The sequence below is a fragment of the Asterias rubens genome, chromosome 9, assembly GCF_902459465.1.
Source record: "Asterias rubens chromosome 9, eAstRub1.3, whole genome shotgun sequence".
NCBI classification, from domain to species: Eukaryota; Metazoa; Echinodermata; class Asteroidea; order Forcipulatida; family Asteriidae; genus Asterias; species Asterias rubens.
The window spans coordinates 1,795,993-1,819,554 of record NC_047070.1 but is presented as its reverse complement, the minus strand read 5'-3'; the positions used below and the strand labels follow the sequence as shown (position 1 = coordinate 1,819,554).

Here is a 23,562-nt window from a genome sequence, read left to right as displayed (position 1 = left end):
GATCCGACTCAAAAGTTTTATTTGATCTTTGTCCAACCATCCATTGTTTATTTTGAATTCAATTTATCTATCATTTAAAAAAAAATATGCAAGCAATCAGCTGGAAGAGGCAAAAGCTGCTACAAGTGACTTATAGCAAAATACACAAAGTGTTCAGAAATGAAGGCAAGAGTTGATTAACAAGGAAAATAGGCCTATCAATTTTGTTTTACCCTAACACTGAAGTGTTATACGCACTGTATACTCAGGTTCTTTGCCCTCAGGAAAGTTTGGAGTAAGGATAAATTTATTCTTTCTCCGATGCAAAACTAACATCAATCGAAATGGAAAATGTCATGTCTGGATTGCCATTTCACAGTTTGTTCCATGTTAACAAAATATCTACATTTACTAAACACGATTTGTTTGATTTTCCAGACTTCAACGAATATGTTGAATCAAAGAAATATTTTCTTTCTTCAAAACAGTTTTCTTCACCCCCCCCCCTAAAAAAAAAAAAAAAACACACTAAAAACATAACAAACACCCTAACACTACAATGCTTTTTTCACGAATTTGTCTTTGTTACACTCCTCTTCCCTTTCTCAAGATTATCTTGGGGGAATCTTGTTTTGCACAAAAAGAAAACAAAGTATGAAAAGACAAGTAGAGGACACTCTTCATAAAACGATGAGACCACACAGGCTCTTTTCAGTGCAACACTTCACCCAACAAACTTTATACATGGCTGTACCCTTGCACTATGGCTGTACCAAAGAGCAAGGAACTCTTGTGTACACCACAAGTTTACTAGCGGTAGTTTTTCATAAACAAAACACAACATGAACACTTTGTACTGAAAAAAACCCTCTATACTTTGAAGAGCTAGTTATTTACATTGTACGACGTCATGTTTGAGAAGAATAAATCCTTTTAAACTGATTGTTTCTTGTGTTTGCACATTTTAATTCCCATGTGAATCTATGGCTTGTGGCTTGTCAATATGAGGTCTATTTCCTTGAAATTCAGTTGTAGGTTGTGTATTATTATTATTTTGTGTTATCTCTGTGATAAAGTGTACTATGGAGAGCGTACTAGTTACTGTCATTTTCCATTCGAGTGGTCGCAATCAATTAAGCCTGGGCAGCTTGGGCAACTAGTGTCTCAGTCCCGACTATTGATTGCTTAGTCGAGTCGCGACTACCGTTTTTTAACAACTCGGGTAATCTAGCCACCCTTAAAAAAAACAGTCGCGACTACTAACACAAATTGTTGTGTGACTACCTGTTTGGTGAACCAATTGTGTCGCTTACAGCTATTCACAACAACATTATTTACTTACAAAACACAATCAGACATCAGTGTAACAATCCTTTCAGCGTGAATTTGACTACATTGCACCTGTGGCAAACATGCTGCAACACGTCTTGGGAATTAAAAATTAGTCGCGACTATTTGAGGCACGGCTAGTCAAGTTGTAAATTGAAATAGTCGCCCAGGCCTTCAATCAAAGAGATGGTCAACCAACCAATCAGTGTGTCCTAACCAATGTGACCTTTGACCTCGTTGTATGGAGGTTTTACTGGGATTCATCTGGAGCTAACTTAATAGTTAGTGTCTGTGAGCAACGTACTACAGCTATTTCCATTTCTTTGTTGGGGAGCACTGAATTATAGACGTCCGTAGCAGACTTGACTGGTTTGCCGTTGATGTGTGGAGGTTTTACTGGGATTCATCTGGAACTAACTTAATAGTTAGTGTCTGTGCGCGACGGACTACAGCTATTTCCATTTCTTTGTTGGGGAGCACTGAATTATAGACGTCAGTAGCAGACTTGACTGGTTTGCCGTTGATGTGTGGAGGTTTTACTGGGACTCGTCTGGAACTAACTTAATAGTTAGTGTCTGTGAGCGACGGACTACAGCTATTTCCACTTCTTTGTTAGAGAGCACTGAATTATAGACGTCCGTAGCAGACTTGACTGGTTTGCCGTTGATGTGAGTAACAATATCACCAGCTTTCATACCAACCCTGTGAATAAAAATAGACAAAAGTTTCAAATCAGCTCTCTCCAGAAGACGATCAGAGCATACTGATCGAAACATGGAGTTGAAACCAATGGTTCTTTTCAGAAACTACCTCAACTCATTTAGAGATTATCATTACATGGTGTTACCGGAAACCTTTCTGTATGGTATTGACACGATGCAAAGTTTCAAATCCTACTCACACTGCTTCTCTCTCCCAGTGGAATACATCACTGGAGAAGCCCCCAGGAGTTTTTTTACCCCACAGTTACCCAACCCACTTTCACATGTCCCCGCCTAGGTCCCTTTTCCATGGGGTTCTGGTTGCACATTTCAAGAATATCCTGGCGTTTTACTGCTTAGACCTACTCCAGAGCAAGGTTGGCTATTTCCCCGGGGTATGCGCATATTTGCCGGGGTAGATCAGGGGGAAAGCGATCCAAGGGTTGCCCCGGGAATAGAGTAGTGTGATAATAAGGTCTATACTGAACAACGCGGGCAAACGTTTCAAAAACTAAAACTCACAGTGGGCTGTGAAGTTTTCTTGGTGAAATTTATCTCGGACCTTGAATGACACACAGGTCACAAAGGCCATGGCCTCCGTTGCTTCTTGTGTTTGCCTTGGTTCATGGAAGTGCCCTTTACAAAATGAAAATGGCCTTGCCCTTTCAACATGTCAAAAATTAAATTCCAGGCCTGTTAACTGTGCATTAGTAATTTTCAAGAAAAGAAATAAAAAATATTGATTGAATATTTACATGTATGCCGGAGATCCCACAGTAATCCTGTACACTAAGACTCCATGTGTGACGTTAGGAAAGTCAGCCATGCGTGACTTGAGGTCATTAAGCAGAGGTGGGGTCAAGGTCAACATGGTGATGCCGATGTAGCCTCGTTTCTCATCTGGTGTTGTTGTCTTTTTCCCACCTGAGAACCAGCTACCGGTCAAGCCTGATGAAGAATCTAAAGCAATCAAAAAATAATACTCATGAAGAGTTTAACGTTTATTGGACCTTAGCCTTGCTCAAGGCAGTCGCATTTTTCATTCCAAAAAAGTCGCTGTAAACCCATCTGTAAACACTGGCTTAATGTGTGTTACCTTATCACACGACCCACCCGTATACACTGTGCGTATTTTTGGTAATGTGTCGTGAGATACACACATTACATTACGCAAAGTGTATACAGTTGTGATGCAATGTGAGTACACAAATTACGCAGTGTATACGGGTTGGTTTACAGCGTCTCTTTCGGAGTGAATAATGCCTCTGCCTTGACCAAGGCTGATTGGGCCTCAAAATCTTCCACAGCTATGTATTGAACACCCTGTAAAAATGTATTTCATTGTTAGGCACATGTTGTTGTTTGAATGATCTTCCCATCAATGGAACTCGGCAAACTCCCACAAAGGGATATAAACACCAAGCTGGCAACAGCCAATCTCTCTCATACAAACATTGGTTTCACATCTATGATTATGAAACTACACAAATTAGGAAATTGTGATACTAGACAACAATATTTATTCTTGTCATTGTGGAATCAGTGATCAGCTGGGGGATTCGAACCCAAAACCTTGTGATTGCAAGTCCTGCAGCCTAACCACTTGACCATGGTGACATGGTAATGGTTTAAGGGAAGTTATACCTCTGGTAATCATTCTTTGACTCAATGGCAATAACACGTTTTGATTAGAAGCCTACAGCAGCTTTCGATAGTATAAAGCATTTTGAGAAGTAATGTAATGTAAAAAGATGTCATGTTTTATGCCTCCAAATTTTAATTTGAGAATTTGTACTGTCAGATACATTTCTCAGATTGTATATTCCTATTAGGGATTATTCTTCCTGCGTGGACATATTTTTATTCGCTCTGAATTTTCGGTGAAAAAAAAAAACTTTGTTAGTTTGGTTGTTTACATATTTTCGTCATTTAAAAGGATTCAACAATCAAACGGTTCCAAATACCAAAGGTATACTTTGCCTCTACGATTACTAAACACTGTTTGATAAACAAATGTATCTGTTATTATTGCTTAATCAATTTGAGATGCTATAACCTGTGAACTTTGACCCTACCTTCTGATTTGATCTTTTGATTGACCTTGTCCAGGAAGTCCTGGGCATAATCAATGGGAATAGCGAAGGAGATCCCTGACGTTACTTTCATGGTGTTTATTCCGATAGCTTCTCCATCCAGATTCACCAATGGGCCACCTGAATTACCAAACTTGAAAAAAAGAAGAAAAAAAAGGTTAGTCAGTTTAGGACATATCCAAAACCAGGGTAAAAAAGAAACAATAAAGAATTGTTTAGTTTTAGATATGGGAGGAAAATCCCAAAATGGGGAAAACCCATGTAATGAAACCGAAAACACAATCCACATGCAAGGCTCCAGTAGGAGGTGGGGTTTGAACCAGGGTCCACAGAAGTAAACCAGGGTCCATAGAGATAAACCAGGTCCACAGAGGTAAACCAGGGTCCACAGAGATAAACCAGGTCCACAGAGGTAAACCAGGGTCCACAGAGGTGAAAGGAGAAAACCACTGAGCTTACTTGATTTTTAACAAGTAATAATTCCACCCCCCCAAACAAAAACTTACTCTGAACAAAAAAATTATCCACATCTTGCCCCCCCCCCCTTGAAAAAAAATGGGATTCAGTGGTTAGACTGCAGGACTTGCAATCACAATGTTGGGGTTCGAATCCTACCGAACTATTTGCTGATTTCACAATGACTAGAATCAAGTTTGTCTACTAGTTACTGAATCACAATTTCTTGACTTGCGCCATCCATAATCACAGCCATGAACCCAATGTTGTGTATGAGAGAGAGTTCTGAAATGAACTGTCCTGCTTTTTAACTGCTACAATCGACAGGGAAAACTACTCCAACTTACAGAGGATTGTTATTAACTTCACTAATGCGGAGTGAATTCTTAGTTGGTCTCAATGCTTCGACTAGCACGCTCTAGTCATCATCAGGGGTCGATTTCACAAAGAGTTAGGACTCGTCTTATCTCGAGTTGGGACAAGTAACTCGTCCTAACTTAAGATTAATCTTAAGGTCTGCATGCTACAGTGCAGGGTTGGGACTCGTCTCATGTCCTATGATTAGTCTTTTTGTGAAATCGACGACAGGAGACAAAATTGATTGGTTTAAGCTCTCTGGTTAAAGCTACTCCCGAGGTGATCCTTTGGATTGGACGTAAAGCTGAAGGTCCTGTGTGTTGTTATAACAACTATCAACGTACGATAAAGACCCCAGTACACACTTATCGCAAAGAAAAAGGGTTCGCTCCAGTGTGTCACTGTCTGGCAGTGGGACTATCTTCAATTATGAAGGCTGCACTAGAACGGAAGAAGAACAACAAAAGCCTTTTTCTCTTCCATGAGCTTACATTGATTGCAGCATCGGTCTGGATGTAGTTGATGTCTTTATTGAGTCCCAGCTCTTTACTGGTACGGTTCACTGTGCTCACGATTCCCGCTGTGATGGTATTACTCAATGTTAGAGGGCTTCCCATCGCTATAACCCACTCACCAGGACGTAACCGAGCGGACTTACCAAGCTTCATGGCTGGTAGATCAGTCTGCAGAAAAAGATCATCACAAACAACATAAGAGCAATAACTTGGGCCTGTTTTCATAATATATGATAAGATTTTTAAAGTTGAACAAAGAATTGACTAGAGTGGGATTCGAACTAACGACCTCCGGATTAACGTCCCGGAGCTCTACCAACTGAGCTATCTAGCCCTATGTTGGCGGTGTCCATATTTTGTCCCTATTTTGTTGATTCACCCAGTCAGTTTCCCTTGTGGTTTATATTAAGATATGATAAGATTAGAACTTTATTTTAACACACTGGGGAAGTTAATTGATTCAAACGGTACAGACAAAAACACTACAAATTTATAAGCAATTTATAAGCAGACAGATTGCAGAAACAAAAATTTATGAATATCAAGTGTAACAATATGTTTAAAATAAAGCCGCTTAAGCAGAAAATGTTGCTCAACAATTTCCTGTTTAACAGAAATGAGCAGGATACCAGTCACAAACTGTACATTTGACATGGGTTGTTTCAGTTTTCAAGGCCTGGAAATTAATACAAGGTTTGTTTGGAATGATTAGGAATTCAATGCGCCAAACAAAGATGAGTTACAGACACCTTGCATAACGAAAAACGCTACAGGCACGCAGAGCCCACGCGCTTGTTTTACGCACAAAGAACAGCTATTGCCCAACCATTTTCCTCATTTGACCCCGTGAGGGCCCTTTTTGACCCCAGTGAGAGATTTTTGAGCATGTGACGTCACATTTAAAGGGTCTATTTAATGATGTGATCCAAACATGAACACCTACCCCATCATTAATCTTGACTGCAGCCAAGTCCGATATTGGGTCAATAGCTATCACATGACCAGTAACTATCCGTCCACCATGGAGCTTGACCATTACGGATTGTTTACCTCCCATCTTATTGGCCACAACGTGAGCATTGGTTAGAATCAGACCATCTGAACTGACGATGAACCCTGAACCATTGGAAATAGCAACTTGTTTCCCACCCATCATAGGGTGCCTGTTCGTAGAAAAAAAAGTTGTTGACAAAATTACAAAAAGAGAAATATAAAAAGTGTTTATAACACTCGGCCAAACTAACTAGTGCCCGGTCGATAATACTTCTAGAACTATATGGGGGTCGTTTACTCCTGGAACTATGAGGTCCGTTCCGCTGTTGTCTCGGCGTTCAGGGAGCCATAGCGGAAGGAACCTCATAGTTCTAGGAGTAGGGTTCATTTTGTTAATGTCTCCACAAAGACGATAGCGGAACGAATCTCACAATGTGATGAGTCACATAACAATAGTTCTAGTGGAGTAGCCTGGGGCAAGTACTGTAAATTTATTAATTTAATTTGATTTTTTAGTAAATAAAGGCTACAGTAACATAAATAATAACAATAAATGAGCTAGAAATAAAAGCTTCACAATCAGTTTTTTTTTCTACATCATTAAGAAAAGTAAGAAAAATATAGTAGACAGATAACGGTTTCAAGTTGTACTTCTCGTATACTCCTAGAACTATTTCGGTTTCATTCCGCTATCGTCTCCCGTAACCTCATAGGTTTACATCTCTCACGACAATAAGGAGTCTGCTTTTTACTGATTCTTTTATAAAGTTTTAATTTTGTTAACGCAAATCTCTTTTCTTTTCTTTTTTAATCTCGCCAAAATTAGGCTCTATATGTGTGTCTTTTGAACTCTCATTGACTCGGGGGACGTCCAGATAATCCACTCCGCAATCTACAAAGTTGTTAAAAAAGATAAATTCTTACCGGTATTCAGTCCCCAACTACTCCGTTTTACCACTACACTACAAATGCCCATTGTCCCCGAACATACACGTACTTTTTTCCCAGGACAAACGTGGAGAATTATCCACACACGTTTGTCCTGCACACGTTGTGTCTGAGAACTACGAACGCGTGCAGATAATTCTTCACGTTTGTCCTGGGAAAAAATATGCGCACGGTCGAGGACAATCGACATTTGTAGTGTAGTGGTAAAACGGAGTAGTTGGGGACTGAATTACGGTAAGCATTTATCATTTTTAACAATTTTCAAGATTGCGCAGTAGATTTTCTGTCGCCCCAGGGCCAATGAGAGTTCAAAGGACACATAGAGCCTAATTTTGGCGAGATAAAAAAAACGAAAAAAAAGATTTGCGTTGACAAAATTAAAACTTTATAAAAGAACCAGAAAAAAAGCAGACTCGTTATTTTCATGAGAGATGTATGTCTATGGAAGTTACGGGACACGATAGCGGAACAAAACTGCATAATAGTTCTAACTTCTAGGAGTACTTCTTGCTTGTAGAGGCCCTACATTACATTGTAAGTTGTATACCTTCCGTGGATCTCGATGTAAACCACAGAGGGTGCAACAATATCCACTGCATCTGCAATAAAGTTGAACCGGTGTGAACGTGGTGGTACAAAACCATCCCCTTCATCAAAAACTTTTGCTGCTTTCACAACAGGAAAGATACTTGACTCTTCTTGTGATTGCTCCGCAAAGTTTGTTGAGCCGTTTCCAAAGTCATCTTCTTGGAAGTCATTCCACGGGGAGTTTTTACGTTCTTCTGCCTCTTTAAGGGCCAGTAGTTTCCGTCGTTTCTTATCTCTCCGTGGTTCAAATCGGGCACCAATCAATGAATGAAGATACGGTGTCATAAAACAAAGAAAACAAAATATCGCTGTTCCTTGAAATATTCTCTTGAAGAATAAATTTTTATTTTCATTCATCTTTTCTTGTGAGATGGTCCTGCATATTGATGTTTGTGGTTTCGCTGATTGAAGAATGTGTCGATGGACGGAAAACACATGAACTTTTCTTTGAAATATTGGCCGAGTCTGAGACAGCAAAATTCTTCTCACCATGGAGGCCGCCATCTTGGAAATTAATTTTTCGAAGAGGCAGGGTACCCTTCATTTCGCTCCATCCTGTTACACTTATGAATAGGCTGGGACCCAGACCATTGTTTACAAAGTCGACCGACGGCTGTTGTGTGTTATTTCGTAAAAATGGCGGCTATTTTGACATCGCAAAGTAAATCGAGTCTCGAGATAGATTTGCCGAATGTCAAACGTGATTTGTTAAACAGCATTACAGAATGTTCGCAGCGGGGCCTTACACAAAGTGTGAAATGGTAAGTGTTATTTTTCCTTATTTGTCTACTCTTATATTCCATAATAATACTGTAAAATAGTTCATTGATTTTGGGAAGAGCAGCAGGGGCACGTGTAGCCCAGTTTCCGGACATGGATTTTTGGTTTAACTGGTGGACCACAAAACTTTCAAAATTTCAGTTCATGAATTTAAGTTGAACCCCTCCTTAGAAAATTTTAAATAAAAGATGCTGAATCCTAAAAATAATCTGAACTGAATCCAAATGAGAAACTATTTTTGTTAAGTTAGCCGGTAGCCTATCATCAATCAATTGTTTATTTATAAAAATAACCTATTTTTTATTTATATATATACTAACAATATTTAATAAAAATATATAATAAAAATATTTGTGGTTTTAATTATTGGCTGGTCCATTTCGTGGTTTATATTTTTAGAAATCTTTTATATGCTCTTTTGTCATTTTTGCTCTTGTGTGCAGCTATTTTTTAATGTGTACAGCGCCTTTAGCTTAGGGTCCATCCAGTCATGTTTATTATTATTATTATTATTATTATTATTATTATTATTATTATTATTATTATTATTATAAAATAAATGTACTTTAATTTAATAAATGTTTTAACTATTAGTATTACATTAGTATTTATTAATCAAATGATTGTTTACTAACTCACTGTAGCCAAAGTGTGTTTGCATGGATGTTTGTTTAGTGTTGAGCTTGAGCACAACCTTTAAAAAATTTAATCATTATCTTTTTATAAAGAACTTTTTTTTTTATCTTTATCTATAAAATAATCTTCTTTGATCAGCGCCCAGCGCTGCTTTCCATGGAGGCTCTCAGTACAAATACTGTATTTTTAACAGAAAATATAACACATTTTCTGAAGTAGGTCTATACCCAGCGCTGCTTTCCATGGAGGCTCTCAGTACAAATACTGTATTTTTAACAGAAAATATAAATAACACATTTTCTGAAGTAGGTCTATACTTTTCTTCCGTCGGGTGTCAAACTCAATACACTGATCTGTATTATTAATATTATTTAGGCTCCCCCCATGGTGCACAAGTGAGCAAGAACACGTGAGGCTCTCCAATGTCTTTCTGCAAAACTCTGCCACGGGCGCCAAGCATACGCGCACGCATGTCGGACTTAAAAGTGTCAGACTTTTGGCTGTGCAAAGGGTTGTGATTGGTCAATACGCAATGATTGGTCAATACGCAATGCTTTATGGATCGGTCTATTGTAACGACGCAGCGATGATTAACACATTGTACAGACATGATGCATCCTCAGTGGCATTTGATTAATGAATCGTACATTACATTCCATTTAATGAATGGCTACCTATTGTTTCATGCCATTGAAAGGGGTAACCCTGTTTCAGCCCTAGGAGTAGGTGGCACCGGCCTCTGGAAAAAAAACAATTGTAGCCCACACCTTGAAGTGGCCTTCAGGCCTTGTGTGTCAGGCGACTTGCATAAAAAAAATATAAACAAAAATTGCCAGATGTTAATTAAGGTAATTATGGTTCAGTTAGGATAATTGTAACCCTACATCCTTCCAACGGTTGCAGCGGTTGGAGGGTTATCCGCAACTAGAAATGATTAGGCTGAGATTTTAGTTGAATTCCAAATCTTTTCTTTTTCTTGGTAATCATTATTCTTCTTATTCAGGTGTGCAGAGTTGTCATATGCACTGAAGTCCATCAAACCATCTCCAACGACTTCACAAAATCAACCACAAGAGGTTTGTCCTTTTTAAAATTGTCAAGTTCCCTTAAAGGCCAGGGACACTATTGGTAATTACTCAAAATAATTATAAGCATAAAACCTTACTTGGTGATGAGTAATGGGGAGAGGTTGATGGTATAAAACATTGTGAGAAACGGCTCCCTCTGAAGTGGCTTAGTTTTCGAGAAAGAAGTAATTTTCCACGAATTTGATTTCGAGACCTCAAGTTTAGAACTTGAGGTCTCGAAATCAACCATCTAAACGCACACAACTTTGTATTCTTTCATTATTATCTCGCAAGTTTGATGACTGATTGAGCTCAAATTTTCACAGGTTTGTTATTTTATGCATATGTTGAGATACACAAACTATGAAGGCTAGTCCTTGACAATTACCAATTGTGTCCACTGCCTTTAACAAAGGCCCCTACTATGAGTTTTATTGTCAATATAAACAAAACTTTGTAAATTCTTCTTACAAAAAAATCTTTTAAAAAGTATGCATTTTAACCAATTAATATTAATAGCCAGAAGGTGTGTTTGCACACACACAACTCATTTGGACACACAAACAGAAGTCAATTATACCAGCTTAATGAGTGGCCAGAAATTTCTTGTTTTTTTTATTACAGGACTTTCTTGCAGAGTTTGACCAGTACACATTGGCAAAGTCATACTTTGACCTCAAGGAATACGACAGAGCAGCTTACTTTGTTGACAAATGTCACAGCCAAAAGGCCTTCTTTCTTCATGTCTACGCTCGATACTTGGTACGTCTTATCAGTTCCAGAAACAATGACTTCATTCTTTGCTCTTGGTCATTTGTACAAAACAAGTTTAAATTATTTTGCGAGATAAATAATAGTGAGGTTTTACTGCAATGAAAGTGCAAGTTTGACTGTCCATTTGTGACCATTTTGCTAAAAGAACAACAACATTTGATTGTTAGTTCAGAGTTCAGTGGATTCACTACTGCACAGCCACGGGGTCCCATCCATGGTGGACTTTTTGCCTGGGTGAAGAGTTGTCATGGCACTACACTACTTACCACAGAACTGCGCTCAAGGCACTGGACACATTTGGTAGTTTATCAAAATATAGGCCCATATTAGCAATAACATAAAAACTTACTTGATAATGAGCAATAGAGAGCTGTTGATAGTGTAACAAATGTGAGAAACAACTCCCTCTGAAGTAATATAGTTATTTGAGAAAGAAGTAATATCTCACTAAAATAAATTGAGTATGAGAAAGACTTTAGGCCTGAAGCCTTACTGAGGAATCTGAAAGTAAACAAATATGTGCAACAAGGGTATTTTTTTTTTCATTATTCTTGCAACTTCGATGACCAATTGAGTGCCAAAATTTTCTCTGATTTTTGTTCTTTTATGCTTATGTTGGGATACACCAAGTGAGCACAGTGGTCTTTGACAATTCTATAGGCTGTGAGTCGGAGCCATGAAATTGAGTCTGGTTAGGAAGGATTTAGATGCATGTGGAAATAGACCTGTCTTAAATGCCATGGGAAAAATGGTTAATCATTGTTTTTATTTATTTTCAGGGAGGTGAGAAGAAGAAATATGATGAAGTTGCCGATCTGACCGGTCCGATCCAGTACAAGACGATGAAGAATGAGACACTCAAAGCACTTAGGATTGACCTGAGTAAGAAATACTCAGAAGGCTCGTTGGATGGCTTCTGTCTTTACCTGTGAGTAATTTAACACAACTTTCTGAGAAATTTATCTCAACTCTGGGAAATTTTTTCTCAACTTCCTGAGTTAATTTATCTCAACTCACTGAGTAATTTATCTGAAATCTGTAAGTAATTTATCTGAACTCTATGATGAGTAATTTATCTAAACTCTGTGAGAAATTTTGTCTTAACTCTGTGAGTGTTTAATCTACACTTTGTGAATGACTTATCCCAACTCTCTGAGTAATTTATCTCAACTCTAAAGTAGTCTATCTAATCTCTGTGAGTAGTTTGTCTCAACTCTAAATAATTTATTTGAACTCTGTAGTAATTATCTCAATGATGTGAGTATTGTATCTCAACTCTGAGTAATTTATCTCAACTGTGTGAGTAGTTTATCTCAACTCTGAGTCATTTATCTCAACTTTGTGTAATTTATCTCAACTCTGTGTAATTTATCTCAACTCTGTGAGTAATTCGTTTCAACTCTCTGAGTAGTTTATTTTGAGTCTGTGAGTAATTTATCTCAACTCTTTGAGTAATTTATCTCAACTATGTGAGTAATTTATCTCAACCCTCTGAGTAATTTATCTCAATTTTTGAGTAATTTATCCCAACTCTGGGCAATTTATCTCAACTTTGGACTAACTTATCCACCTGTTTTGTTATTGTAGATACGGAGTGGTTTTAAAGAAGTTGGAGTTGATGAAAGAAGCAGAGAGTGTCTTGGTAGAAGCAATCCGAGTGGAACCATACCACTGGGGATCTTGGGTTGAGCTGACGAGTCTAGTGACTGATAAAGACAAGGTATGAACAACAGATACATGTATTGAGTAACTTCTTGTAGCTCTTATACTCGACAAACTCAAGCACTTTTTATTCATCATTGACGCAGCGACTGTTAATGGATATGTAAATAACATCGAGATAACTGCTACATCAGTGGTTTTCAAACTGTTCATAGCATGTACTGTTTTTGTACATGAACAAATATGTGCCTATGCACATCTATATCAATGCATTGCTTGTGTTTATTTTTATTTATGAAGCCTAAGCTTTGTAAAACGCTTCAATCTTTGTGGGCACTTTAAAAATGTCTGTATGTATCCATCTATAAATGTATTTATTTATAAATGTATTTATTTATGAATAATGTATGTATGTATGTTCAACAAGCATTGTTGATTCAATATTTTTTTCCAGCTCTTCCACTAAGAAGAATGATTAATGTAATACCAAACTGCAAATACACATGGTCAGTTGACTTGAATTCTAAAGTGATAACCATAATTTAAATTTTCAATATCTGTTGACATTAAATAAATATATTAAGAAAGGATTTATTTTAGTTTTATTATCCTTGTACACCGATGTGTGCTACAACTGTAAACTCAGTACTATCCCGAGTTCTGTGAACACAAAATCACAGGGATATTCCGTGGGTGGGATTCGAACCCACAACCTTGGCAATTCTCGAGCAGTGTCTTACCAACTAGACCACCTAGATTGCCCTGTAGCTAGAGGCAGTTCGAAGCAGATGTTTCAGCAGAGGGGACCGCAACAATTTAACATCAATTATTAAAAAAAGAGACTTATTGTCGTTGTATTTCTTTGTCCTCCGACCAGCTAAACTCTCTGACATTACCAGATCTCTGGATTAAAGAGTTCTTCATTGCTAAGACATATCTAGAGCTTCAACTCAACGATGAAGCACTCAAGAAATACACAGCCCTAAGTGATGCAGGCTTTAAAGACAGCACTTACGTTATCTCACAGATTGCTCTTGCCCACCACTATGTCAGAGGTAAGATTTGCTTATTTCTTCAGGCATGTATAGACGATGTGACCTCTGGCGGGCAAAATCTTTGTGTTTTGGCAGCCAGCTAGAAAGTGTATGCAATCTTACCATGACTACGTGTCTTTTTGCCCGGCGAAACATGACGTATACAGTGTTTTTTCAATAGAGGTCGGTTTAAATATAAACACAGGTCACATCGTCTATACTACGATTTTGAAAGGGCAAAGGCACCAAGGCATTTTCTCTTTGGAAAAGAGCTCCCGATGAGGAAATTGTAAATTTCTACTGGAGCATTTCAAGGACACCAAGGCATGGAGGCAATCGTCTTTGTTGCCTTCATGAAGTATCAGGCGTGTTTCTTGCTTATAGGGTGTCTTTGCCGAGTGGTTACGAGTATTGAAGTCTGGGCTTAATTTAATGGCTCTGCTTACCGTAAGCACAGAATCGGCGCTTACGGAAGCAGGGAATTCTATGCTTACGGCAAGTGTATTTAAAGGGTTAGCGGCAAATTTTGGCTTCTGCGCGTGCGTACTCAACGTTTAGTAGGCATTCTACGCTTACCAGGCTAGCGCAGAAATTCGGCGCTTGCACAAAAGCGGGGAATCGTGATCAGAGGCTCGGAATTGGGCGATAAGCAGAGATATAAAATTGGGCCCAGGTTTTGTTGGTTCGAATCCCTGTCATTTGAGCAGACACTATGATTGCCCATGGGTATAAATGGGTATGTGCGAGGGTAGAGGTTGATATTGTGTGTGTATAAAAAAACATGTCTGCATGATGAATTTGCAAATTTCTTTTTACTATAATTGTTTTTCTTTTTTTTCCAGACATGAATCGAGCTGTGGAACTTTTTGGTCAGTTACAGAAAGTGGACCCTTTCCGTCTTGAGAACATGGACATCTACTCCGATCTATTGTATGTGAAGGTAGGTCAAAGTGTCTTTAGCCTAGATAGTAGGCCCTATCTGCTACGCCATGGCTACAACCAGTGTTGTAGCTAGACCAAATTTGTTTTAGTGGTGGGCTCTAAATCCAATCACTCCACCAAGGGCGTGCGGATCAACAAAAATTATTCATGTTTAGATATGGGGGCCATCATTGCTGAAGTGCAACTGGGGGAAATCTGTGCTGGTAAACACAGTGTGTTTTGCTCAGAGTGCAGGGTGAAATTTGTAAGTTCTAGCAGGCCCGCCCGCCACCGCCCACCGCAGCTACAACACTGGCTACGACTATTGCTATGTTGCTAAGGCAGATCTGTACTAAAACTCATGTTAATGTTTGTTGCACATAACCTTTTATCAATGTCATTTTATCGATATACTGGTCAAGTGTGTGTGTTACATTAATGTCTTGTATTGTTACTTTATCATCATATTTCTTCTTATCTTTTAGATTGTTATATTTTATCACCATACTTAATACTACTCTATGCCATATTTATTGGTTTTTATTTGCCACTTCTACTGTATTTGTTACTGTTTGCAGCTCGTAAAAACTTGTGCATTATACTCTGCAACATGTATACATTTGATTGTTTGTAATTGCTTTTGCCCACTGAATCCTTTTTCAAATATCCCTGTGTGTTGCTTGTACATTTGATAAGCATGTTAAAACATATTGTGTACTCGAGTGTGTATTTAATGAACTCTACTGCCATGTTATTTTTGCCAGGTCATCTATTGAATAACGAACCATTAACAACATGATATATACACAGTGTATGCGTTTCAAATGGCTGGGAACAGTGGAATTCAAGGTCGTGTTCAGAATTGGTTTCTAGGGTAATGGCTACGGCTGTTGCTAAGGGTGTTGCTAAGGATTGTCCTGAACTTCAATGCATGTTGATCCAGCCGTAGCCGAAGTTGTATCGGCCAATTCAGACACTGTGGCCCAAAACTGATCCTTTGAAACTGAAGGTTTATTGTAAATTTTGTGTTTTTGCTAAATATTGTGCAAAAATGTGACTACCTTTTGTAATTAAATTTGTACATGTTATTTTTATTGAACACATTTACATTTATATAGAGTTTAAACAATCAAACATTTTCACAGACCAAAGGTAGAATTTCCCTTTCAGACACCTTTTTTCAGGCTAACAATCCTTATTTCTTTTTTCTCTATTCTCTTTTTTTTTTTTTTGGGGGGGGGGGGGGAGCAGGAAATGAAGGCCGAGCTGAGTTTCTTAGCCCATCATGTTTGTGAAGTAGACAAGTACAGAGTTGAAACCTGTTGTGTTATTGGTGAGTATTTCCACTTCACTGCAATAACCTATCTTTCTGAAAGTTTGTATATACTCAGCGCCTTGAGTACCTTGTTTGGTAGATACGTGCGCTATATAAGACTTCGGTAGTATTATTATTATTATTATTATGTTACCTGTACACTTGGTGACCTGTTCATGTTGTGTTGTCATTGAGCCTTCGAGAAAGACTCGACTAGGGTAGAAACATCAGGCCATTAACTTCAGAGGTCCTTTTGGTTGGTAAGCAGTTTGCAACGGCCAATTCTATTTTCTCATATTAAAAGTAACTTTTCAGTGAATATTATCTGGTTTTACCCATACACCGATGTGTGCTTTCACATACCTAGTATTCTCACTTGGTGTGTCTCAACATATGCATAAACTAACAAACCTGTGAAAATTTGAGCTCAATTCGTCGTCGATGTAATGTTGTCCTAACTCAAGATAGGATTAATCCTAGCGATTTGTGAAATCACCTGCCGTGCCTTTTAATTGTGACGGATCCACTTTCTCAACAATTCTCTTCCATTATTTAACAATCATTTCCTTATGTCTTCCTGGCAGGTAACTATTACTCCTTAAGATCCCAACATGAGAGAGCTGTCTTGTATTTCCAGCGAGCGTTGAAGCTCAACCCACATTATCTATCAGCATGGACTCTTATGGGTCATGAATACATGGAGATGAAGAACACACCCGCTGCTATCGAGGCATACAGACAAGCTATCGGTACGTACACACTAGGCTGGTCCCCTGTCTTTATCTCAAGCGTGATATTCTTCCAACTTTAGTCTGTTTTCTGATTTTTTGTTCCCCTTGGAAAAATCAGTTGTTATTAAAAAGGCCTGAAAAGTCCATTAGAGCCTATGTACATGTAGTTCAGTCCTTGTACTCGATGAAATTGTCCTACTTTTTTCCAAGGACCAAATATCATGCATGTTATCTGCAAGGATAAAGACAGGTATTGGTGATTTCGTTGGATACAATGATTTCATTGAATGAACGTGCAGTGACTTGCAGGCATGCAACTCTTCCGCGTTTCCGGATTTTTTTTTTTTTTAGCTTTATATATGCCTGGCAACAACAGTGTACAACTACAATCATGTCAAATAAGCCTAGTACATTCTAACAATGCACCTAAGAGCATAATAAACCTTAACATTTTCTAGGGTACCATTGTGGGTATCATGTCCCGTGGCGTTTCGGCTGCCTCGCTCCGCACTTGCGTTGTGCCTTTGAAAATTTTCCTTTTTTTTTTTAAATGACAGTTGCATGCCTGGACTTGCACTTTCCAAATCGGGGATGCATTTTGGCGGTTGTGAGCAATACATGTTCTGCCCAATGAATAGTGATTAACCATCGGTACCCCACTAAAAAAGAAATTTATGACCGTGCAAACGCACCCCTGTGCTTTGATTGGTCCCAGTGTTTTCCAGTTGCACTTTCGGCCGACTGGTGCCCCACTAAATTTTTGCTAAGCAAAGAATTTTATCAACAACCAGTATTTATCAACAACCAGTATTTTCTGCTTAACAGCTTTATGAAATTGGGTTAAGTACATGTGGGTTTATATCTTCCTGCTGGTTAGGATTCCAAGCTTTTTCAAGAATTCTTTTCAGTGTTTTTAAGTTTGTGTTCTAATATTTTGTTTTCCACAGAATTAAACAAGAGGGACTTCCGAGCATGGTACTGTCTAGGACAGACTTATGAGATTCTACGCATGCCACTGTACAGTTTGTATTACTACAGACAGGCACAACAAGTCAGGTAACTAGACAAGGCTGAAAGAATACAATAATTATATGCTAATTATATGCTTATTACATTAGTGCAATTTGCATACTTCATGGCAAAGATCTAAATTGTTTTGTCAAATGTCGCTGTTTAGAACCTGGGGCCAATTTCATAGAGCTGCTTAAGCAAAAAATATGCTTAAGCACGAAAATAGCTCGCTTATTGTACACATGTTACTGGACAAAATTTCATGCCATATATATTGCTTGTGACTGTTGTTTACTTAGCATATCAATTGAGTGGAGTCTTGGCCAGTAATCTGATTTTACTAAGCGTGATTTTTTTGCTTGAGCATAATTTTTTGCTTAAGCAGCTCTATGAAATTTGGCCCTGATTTTAAGAACACGTTCGTCCGTATTCCTCAGAATGTTGTTGGTGTCATTAATCAACCAAGTCTAAACTGAATGTTGTTTCTACATGTGTTTAGCCTTGTTCATACTGCCTATAATTGCGATAAGAGTTTTGACGACACAGGGCTGTTTTTGCAGCAAATGTTTCTCAGTGGTTGAAATTATTTGTTGCGAATTTGTGATGTCAAAATTCATATCAAATTCGCATTTTGCAGGAAGTATGAACCGGGGTTTGAGATCTGACATGCTTCGTCAAATTTTCTACATAATTCCTCTCAAACTTAATAATTTTCATTGATTTTTTAGACCCAATGATTCACGAATGTTAGTAGCTCTTGGCGAAAGCTATGAGAAACTCGAGAAGATTCCAGAAGCTAAGAAGTGTTACTGGCGAGCGTATTCCGTCGGAGACATTGAAGGGACGGCTCTGATTAAATTAGCAAAACTCCATGAAAGTCAAGGAGAAGGGGAAAGAGCAGCGACATTTTATACTAAATATGTGGAGCAGGCAGAGGCCATGGGGGTAAGCCAAACATCCATTGATTCTTATAGTATATATTCAAGATTTGCGGTAACACCATGTAATGAGTATCTGTAAATGAGGTTGGGTGGTTCTAAAAAGAACCGTTGGTTTCACACCAAATCAGAACCACCCCAACTCATTTAGAGATTATCATTACATGGTGTTACCGCAAACCTTGAATATATCGTACATATTTCCACCATGCAAAGTTTCAAATCCTACTCATTTTTATATGATAATTTTTTATATTTTGTATTCATGTTTCTCTTTTTTGCGCAAGATGAACATGCTTTTAAGTCACAGTGTTTCACTTTTGAGGTCCGTGCGACTATCGTACTATACGATGAGGTTCCACTATCGTACTATACGATGAGGTTCCACTATCGTACTATACGATGAGGTTCCACTATCGTACTATACGATGAGGTTCCACTATCGTACTATACGATGAGGTTCCACTATCGTACTATACGATGAGGTTCCACTATCGTACTATACGATGAGGTTCCACTATCGTACTATACGATGAGGTTCCACTATCGTACTATACGATGAGGTTCCACTATCGTACTACAGTACTCAATGTTCAAGGAGTAGTTGAACTCCTGCTCCCTTTCTACACGTTCCTCATCCCAACCCCATCTCTTCCCCCTCTCATTCTAACTGTACCTCTATCCATTTTTATTCATTTTGATTGGTACTTGATACAATTTATCTTTCATATTGACTTCCCTTATTTATGTGTGACATTTCTTATATATTATATGTTTGTATTTTGAATGTTTTTGCCAAATGAATAACAGTAATAATAATGTTTTTTGTTTTCTTGTTCATTTCTTACTCTCTTCCCTTCTCTCAAGCTTACTTTGCTAAGATTTTCCCCAGCTTTGCATTGCTATTTTATATTCAAATTTATTATCATACACCTCTTTGAAATCCTTTAATATCATTGACTTATCATTGCATTTATCTGTTCTTGATCTTTATAATATGTGAATATTGAATATTATTTTATTGAATGGCTGTATTTTATTTGAATATTTGAAAGCATAACTGTTTAATGATATGTTATGTACGTGTAGCACTCAATAATATATGTAGGTCGTTATTCCTTTTTTTCCCTAATCTTAATGTAAATGTAATAGATTTGTGTTCATTCTTTTATGTTTTCTTATAGACATTGATTTATGCATTGTATTTTTCTACCACATGTTCTGGATTTCTTCTTAGCTTAGGCTTACGTTTTAATTTTGGTTATTGTACATAGTGTATGCCATCTAAGTGCTCATGGCCCCAAATACAAGCCATGAGCACTTTGATGGATTTATGCGCTTTTTAAGATTTCATTATTTTATTGATTAATGTTAAGCTTTGGATTTCTTGACCAACCGGCACATTTATTCTTTATTCCTTATCTTAGACCGGCATGGTTGAAGAGCAATGTGATGCTTATCGATTCTTAGCCAACTATCATCTCAAGAAGCGGAATTTTGAAGAAGCAAGCAACTATGCTCATAAATGCTGTGAATATAATGAGGTAAGTGTTCCTTCAAGAGGTTTGGACGTTTGGAAATAAACAAATAAAATCTGAACATGTATTTATTACGAGTTACTTTGTTTGAAAATGTTATGATTAGTGTGAAAATCCAATGTATCTATGACCTTTTTTTGTTGTTGATGCAAATCCTACTTATAGGTGAAATTGAAAAGTACTTTTCCTTTTTTTGCAGACGAGAGAAGAAGGCAAGTCGATTCAGACGGAGATTTCCCAGCTTCGTGCTAATGAGGAGGACTCTACAAATAACATCAATAGAGGGGGTGATATTGGATCAATTACAAGACCATCTCAAAACATCAGCGATCATCCTGAGATATCGGGACAATTGTCTCCTATGAATCTGGCTTTTACTCCATAATCCGCTCTTGATAATTTAAAACCCATGTACAGTTGAATGGCGCTTTCAGTTGTGTTTTGATCACTTCCTTGTATACGCGATTTGTACTGCACAGTTTTAATCGCATTCTGTCACTTTTGTTGCGCAGTAGTGTTAAGTTGCTGTAGCGGTGGATTATAACGACTCAATTAAAGGTCTTATTGTCCGTGATGGATTAAGATGTCTCTGTAGTGGTAATGTGCTTTCAGTCCTTATGTAGGGTGTCGTGGCCGAGCGGTTAAGAGCACCGAATTCAAGCTCTGCTGATTCTGTTTAGCAGAGTGTGGGTTCGAATCCCGATCGTGACACTTGTATCCCTGAGCAAGACACTTGGCTATTATTGCTTCTCTCCACCCAGGGGTAAATGGGGACCTGTGAGGGCAGAGATGGTTCTTGTGATTGATTTAATAGCGCATTTGTTGCACGAGGCTGTATACTCCCCAGGGAGCTGAGATTGTTTAAGGAGTGAATTAAGGCCCAGTGACCAGGGGTAATAATTTGAAGCGCTTTAAGACATCCGTTCGGGAGTGAAACAGCGCTATATAAACTCAAAATGTTATTATATTATTATAATTAACAACTGTTTTGGGTACGAATAAATATACCCTCGGAAGTGATGTTAGAGAGCACCACCACGCGGTCAAAAATCCCAGTCTTTGCCTGAACAAATCACCAGTGGGCTGTGGTGTGTTGTGTCTGAGTGGTCTAGGTCAACAGACCCAAGCTCTGATGTTTCAGCAGCAGCAGAGTGTGGGTTTGAATCCTGGTCATGACACTTGTGCCCCTGAGCAAGGCACTTCCATAAGGCCACATAAAAACAAAAATTGTTGATCGTTGACATGGCAAATACGAAATCAAAAATAAAGAAATCATCACAATCACTATAAAACAGAGGGTTTGTGTGTTTTTGATGTTTTCAATAGTTTTGTCAAACAAATTTAACTCCTAGATGACATTTTCTGTAAACTTTTTCAAACAACTAAGCACAGTGTAGCCCAAGTAAATATTTGAAGAATTGTTCTAGCTTTGCCAACATTAATAAAAACCTTCTTTAAACATCTTTTCAAACCTGTACATTTTGAAAAAATCAGCCGAAAAGGTTGTTTTTTATGAGAAAAATAAATGGGGTCGGGGGTTTTGAAGGGTCGGGCGGGACGATCAAAAATTTTGTTTTTTATGTGGTCTTATTGCTTTGTGTAACTTTGGAAAGGGTCGATTTGCTTTACCAGCCAGGTTCCTAGTGGACGATACACATGCCAACATCCATATGTTTCTACCCCAGGATTAGGTGGCAACATGCCCCTGGAGACAGTTGATTCGGGTCGACAGCCCAAATCATTTATTTAGTGTTGCCCTCACCTTGAAGTGGGCGTCACTTGCCTTGTGATGTTAGGCAATCTCTCATTAAAAAGAAATTGATTATAAACATTTATAAATAACCTTCTCTGGAATTGATTTCTTTTCATAATAACAATAAACAATAGTCAGTCAGCTGAGATCTTAAAAATGCCATAAAATATCTCAGATGATATCTCAAAATTGCAAGGATCATCCCTTGAAAATCTTTGTATATAAATCGACCTTGAGCTGCTTTGAAAAGTTGTACAAACTGGAAGGATTACTCAAGTTATGTTAACATTTCAAATTTGCTGAAGTTCTATCTCTGCAAAATCCTGAATATTTACCTGGTCCAACATTATAATTAACATAAATTGCAAATTAAACAGATATTTTAGACCAAAACAACATTGTATTGATTTTATTTATTGCCATGGCAACTGGACGGCATACAGTATTTTGGTTTGATTAGATAACATTAGTTAATGTAGCCCATATATACTTTAATAATCAAGAATAAATAGTTTAAAGGCATGTTTGCTATTCCTATTGGTGGAGAGCACTTCCCACCCGGGGGTGTTTAAACATGTGATACAAAAATGGCTGGAAATGTTTAAACAAAGGCGCAGCGCAAGCTTTACGCTTGGCACTAATTAATACACCAGTAACCTGTGTACAACTCAGCGTCGTGTGCATTTTTATGTTTGCGAAACGGAGCATGAAATCATGACAAGAACTGAAAATTTACAAAACAGTTTTGTTAGATTATCCAACAATTATAATCATAAATTCCAGCAGGAGGAATCGCAGTTATTAATAATCGTCGACGAGTACAAGCGATCATCTTGAGGGAAATCTAGTTTCAGAAGTATTGTCTTTCCCTTTGTACAGAGACTGAGATAAGCAAAAATCCTATGTAAAGGTGTTATTTGCTAGTAAGTAAATTAGTTTAAAGACACTGGCAGTGAAATTACTCAAAATAATTGTTAGCATAAAAGCTTACCTGGTCATGAGCAATGGAGAGATGTTGCTATTATAAATCAATTTGTAAACAGCTCCCTCTGAAGTACCGAGTTTTTGAGAAAGAAGTAATTTCTTACTCAAATATTAAAAGACTTCAGGCCTGAAATCTTGTAATATTTGTTAAGCATCTGAAAGCACACAAATTTGTGCAACAAAGGTGTTTTTTTCTCTTCATTATTCTCTTGCATCTTCAAGGACCAATCGAGTCAAAATTTTCATAGATTTGTTATTTTATGCATATACACATTGTTCGTCTGTTTAATAAACAATGAATAGTCCGTCGTAACAATGTTTGAAGATGACAACAGAACTTCGAGAAGAGGAATAACAATTAAACAAAGGTATAACAAAACAATTGTTGCACGTTGTGACTGGGGTCCATGGGTTTTGTACACCCTCGAGGGGAAATGGCACCCTCGGCTTCGCCTTTGG

General features: G+C 37.9%; 2 protein-coding genes across 2 annotated transcripts; one reads left to right on the top strand and one right to left on the bottom strand.

Moving 5' to 3' along the window:
• Positions 1-482: 482 nt before the first annotated feature.
• On the bottom strand, positions 483-8,463 carry LOC117294977 (serine protease HTRA2, mitochondrial-like). The gene is made up of 6 exons (XM_033777534.1): positions 7,919-8,463; positions 6,374-6,593; positions 5,407-5,598; positions 4,085-4,235; positions 2,765-2,969; positions 483-2,010 (listed from the first exon to the last, which is right to left on the bottom strand). Exons 1-6 carry the CDS (start codon positions 8,461-8,463, stop codon positions 1,845-1,847), a joined length of 1,479 nt encoding a protein of 492 aa, XP_033633425.1. The 3' UTR covers positions 483-1,844.
• Positions 8,464-8,590: 127 nt separating this feature from the next.
• On the top strand, positions 8,591-21,559 carry LOC117294698 (cell division cycle protein 23 homolog). The gene is made up of 14 exons (XM_033777208.1): positions 8,591-8,720; positions 10,379-10,451; positions 11,067-11,204; positions 11,996-12,144; positions 12,804-12,936; positions 13,756-13,933; positions 14,755-14,852; positions 16,085-16,166; positions 16,733-16,897; positions 17,827-17,935; positions 18,619-18,835; positions 20,256-20,372; positions 20,566-21,040; positions 21,245-21,559. Exons 1-13 carry the CDS (start codon positions 8,596-8,598, stop codon positions 20,749-20,751), a joined length of 1,770 nt encoding a protein of 589 aa, XP_033633099.1. The 5' UTR covers positions 8,591-8,595; the 3' UTR covers positions 20,752-21,040; positions 21,245-21,559.
• Positions 21,560-23,562: the final 2,003 nt, after the last annotated feature.